This window comes from Phycodurus eques, chromosome 8 (assembly GCF_024500275.1).
Source record: "Phycodurus eques isolate BA_2022a chromosome 8, UOR_Pequ_1.1, whole genome shotgun sequence".
Taxonomy (NCBI): domain Eukaryota; kingdom Metazoa; phylum Chordata; class Actinopteri; order Syngnathiformes; family Syngnathidae; genus Phycodurus; species Phycodurus eques.
The window spans coordinates 5,723,783-5,728,000 of record NC_084532.1 but is presented as its reverse complement, the minus strand read 5'-3'; the positions used below and the strand labels follow the sequence as shown (position 1 = coordinate 5,728,000).

The 4,218-nt window shown below is 41.2% G+C and overlaps 1 protein-coding gene across 3 annotated transcripts in view; it reads right to left on the bottom strand.

Moving 5' to 3' along the window:
• hps3 (HPS3 biogenesis of lysosomal organelles complex 2 subunit 1) overlaps positions 1-2,418 on the bottom strand; it is a 39,724-nt gene extending 37,306 nt beyond the window's left edge. For all 3 annotated transcript variants that reach the window (XM_061684389.1, XM_061684387.1, XM_061684388.1), the window contains exons 1-3: positions 2,328-2,418; positions 1,850-2,011; positions 1,693-1,764 (exon numbers count right to left, since the gene is read on the bottom strand). In XM_061684389.1, the coding sequence (XP_061540373.1) occupies positions 1,693-1,764; positions 1,850-1,900 (123 nt within the window). In that variant the 5' untranslated portion in view covers positions 1,901-2,011; positions 2,328-2,418. The remainder of the gene's footprint in view (positions 1-1,692; positions 1,765-1,849; positions 2,012-2,327) is intronic.
• Positions 2,419-4,218: the final 1,800 nt, after the last annotated feature.

Here is a 4,218-nt window from a genome sequence, read left to right as displayed (position 1 = left end):
AGCGTCCTCTGTCACACGCACCCGTCCGCATGCTGTCCTCAGTCACGTCCGCCTTCCTCTATATAAGCAGCGTGTCGGCAGGAAATGCTCCCAGTCAGTCAAGCGGAGCGCTCATTAAAAGTTACATTTACAGATTTTGGAACTCGTTGCGGGCCGTCCATTTTGGAGAAAATGTAAGACTTAAGTGCGCCTTATGGTCGTGAAAATACGGTAATTAGTATTTTCTTTGGAGGGGTGCACAGTGCAAACATGGCAACCAGCGAAGCTATGGGGCGTTTCATGAAGAAAGTATGGAGCAGGGAGAGCCTAAAATTTTTATTAGATTTATGGATTGTTTTTTTGATAAAATCTGACTTCGTACTCAAGAGATATTGTCTGGCAGAAACTACGTCGTCTAACATCATTCGTCACCATGAAACTCCAGCCCCATACACTGATTGACATGATAGACAACACGGAAACTGAAACTGGAAACTATGCCATAAAAAAAAAAAAAAAAAAAAGACCGTGTTAGCATAGACACTCAATGGCTCTCATTTAGCTAGTCACACAAATATTTGGGGAAACGGAGACACCAAAAACAAAATGAATTTGTTTTTTAATGATACAAAATATTTCAAAATGTATCATCACAGTACGTTACTGCTTCAGTAGAAAATGTTAGAAGAAAAACAACGTACTGTATGTATATTGTATCTAAATTTCATTTCATTCTTTGTTGTTCATTTTGATTCCATGGGTATAAATTTGTTTTTGTGTTATGGTCAGTGAATCTATTCTATCTAAATCTATTATCACATTATCACAAAAATAGGTTGAGCAGTTTTGGGACTGACTTGACTTACACCTTGCTTAAATCAAGTAATGACTTGACATGCTTTAAATTTAGTCGGGACAGATTTGCTTACTTTTTGTCCGAGTAACTTGCGACTTGCTTCAAACTTGAAGCTTACAACACTCATATTGTGACTTGCTCCTACCTCTGCAAATAGCTCCCCTGCCTCCAGCTATTTATCACTGTGTACTTGCTTCTGAACAATTAGCCTCAACCAATTTTATATTTCTGTATTGCGCCATGGAGGTGTCTTAACTATTATAGATCATTTGTGGAGACTAAACGTACTCAGTTGATGTCTTCATTGGCCTAATCTACGCTACAAACATGCATTAGATACAGACAACATCTCGAACAGGGCGACACATTGGCTAGGGACGGCCCTTGCATGGAACATAGTGAAAGCAGTCATCATCAAATGGAGAAATGTGGCACAACAGTGAATGACAAACTGGACCTGCCTCCAAAATGGATGAAAATAAGATAACAAAATTAACTGGTCAGGTAGGCTGCCAAGAGGTTGACAGAAGGAGATGCAGGACTAGCTGGCAAAGAAGAAGACTGGCAGCCTTCCTGTGTGGCGTTTGCATGTTCTCCCTGTGCTTTCCTTTGTTTTCTCCGGGTACTCTGGTTTACTCCAAAATTCCCAAAACATGAATGTTAAGTTAATTAAAGACTAAATTGCGCTTAGGTGTGACTGTGAATGGTTGTTTGTCTATATGTGGCCGGCGACCAGTCCAGTGTCTATGCCACCCTCTCGCCCAAAGACAGCTGGGATAGGCTCCGGCACACCTGGGTGCGACCCTAATGAGGAGAAGCAGTGTAGACAATGGATGGATAATAACAAATTATATAACCTTGCATCCTCCAGTGGTGACCACAAACAAGGCACCGCCTCCACAGCAGACCAACACAGGCTCCTGCTCCACCTGGTCACAGAGACAATGGCTATTACAGAGAAACCAATAAACGACATTTAGGTTGGCTGTCTCGACATAGGAGAGCTCCACTGACCTGTACTATCTGCTGTGAGGCGTAAGGGTGGCAATTGTATACGTGCACCATGTTTTCTCCGCCGTTGTGAGAGCTGATTCAATGAATCGAGTTGGAGTGACAAGGTTTACAGACCGTTGACTGTATTCGACTTTCGCTCTCATCTGCACGGTACGGAGCCCCCTGTAATGGAAGGACATTTAATTAGGAAGTTGTAAGTTTTTAAGAACAAAAACAAAACAAAAACCCCTGTAAATCAAGAACCACGATGCCTAATAGTCAGTTTGTCATAAATGATTATGTGCAGTCAGTCCACCAAAAGCACAAAGCAGGCAAGTGTGTGTCACGTTCCTCTAATCGATATCACATGCTGAAGTCTTGTGAGCTGAAACAATTCACTTCGGCAGATGTTTCACCTTCTCTCCACTCGCACTCTACTTACAGAGTAGCGCATTTGCGCACACACACACGAAATAAACACAACACGTATATACGCTACCTGTAGAGTTGTTTAAGGCTCTGCTTATCGTCTCTTCGTGTTCTCAAGCTGCAGTTGAGACTTGAGAGCTTTCACGCCGCAAAGCAGGAAGTCGACGTCAACCACAACAACGGCGGACACGCCCCCTGCTCTCATTGGAGCATTATCCCGTGCATTTGATTGGCTGTTAAGTCTTTTGCGTTTTAGTTCAGACGAATCCATTTTTTTTTCTATTACTGACTTCTCTTTCTACCGCCGTAGTTATTTGAAAGCAAGAGCATTTAAATCTCAAATTTATAACTGTGTGCATCTCAAGCCTGTAGCGCTTTGAGTTCACGTTAATTGTCATTTTACAATGAGCCTTAATTGCGTTACAGTACTCAGACAATGTTGTCCATCTATACTTGCTAAGAATCTTACTATAACGCCAAACGTATCATATGTGATACATGAGTTTTTGAGCCCTCCACATGAGCAATGCGTCATTTTTTTTCCCCTGGAAAAAACAAACAAAACAAAAAAATGCAGTGCACGGATAATCCACCAGGGCGCAGTAATTTGCTCACTCGAGGGGTTTCCAGTGATACTACAAGATCCCCATTACCAAGGAATGAGTCACAGGTGGTTTTTGAAGAACTTTGTTAATTCTGAAAAAGTTAAGGTAAGAAAAACATTTTTTTGTGTGTGAAAAATGAATAGGAACAGTTACTGTGTTGATGCAATGTGAGAGTTCATCATATTTCATATGTTTTAGTAAAACCGTGTTGAAAATGACATCAAATTTGAAACAGCAGGTATATAAGGTCATATAGCACAAAATCAGTCAATTGTCATTTTATTGTATTTCATACATTATCATAACATCAATCAATATACCGTTTTTTTTCAAGTAAACTAATGAAATGTTTAAATTACATAATTCGGTACATTTTGAGCAAAAAAAATAGGTATGCAACTTGCTGTATCATGATGATTTATGACTAGTAGGGTGTTGCAATTGTACAATTGCTAGTAACTTTCTTTTGGTAACTGATTTTCACTAAAAACTGACCAATTCAATGGGGGAAAAAATACACATTATTTTTTTTTTGTGTGCATGTGTTTTTAGATGGCAAAAAAAAAATACAGTGTCGAAGACGCTATGAACAGAATTATGGAACAGGGAATTCAAGTGGGCGGCACGGTGGACGACTAGTTAGAACGTCAGCCTCACAGTTCTGAGGACCTGGGTTCAATCCCCGGCCCCGCCTGTGTGGAGTTTGCATGTTCTCCCCGTGCTTGCGTGGATTTTCTCCGGGCACTCTGGTTTCCTCCCACATCCCAGAAACATGTGTGGTAGGTTGATTGAAGACTCTAAATTGCCCGTAGGTTTGAATGGTTGTTTGTTTATGTGTGCCCTGCGATTGGCTGGCAACCAGTTCAGGGTGTAGCCCGCCTCATGCCCGAAGATAGCTGGGATAGGTTCCAGCACTCCCGCGACCATAGTGAGGAGAAGCGGTTCAGAAAATGGATGGATGGAATGCCAAACCACATTCTGCACGTGTTACAACAGCGTGACTTCGTAGTAAAAGAGTGCGGGTCCTAGACTGGCCTGCCTGCAGTCCAGACCTGTCTCCCATTGAAAATGTGTGGCGCATTATGAAGCGTAAAATACGACAACCGAGACCTCGGACTGTTGAACAGCTGAAGCTGTACATCAAGCAAGAATGGGAACGAATTCCACCTCCAAAGCTTCAACAATTAGTGTCCTCAGTTCCCAAACGTTTATTGAATGTTGTTAAAAGAAAAGGTGATGTAACACAGTGGTAAACATGACCCTTTCCCATTTTTTTTAGAATGTGTTGGATCCATACAATTCTAAGTTAATGATTATTTGCTAAAAACAAAGTTTATCAGTTTGAACATTAAATAT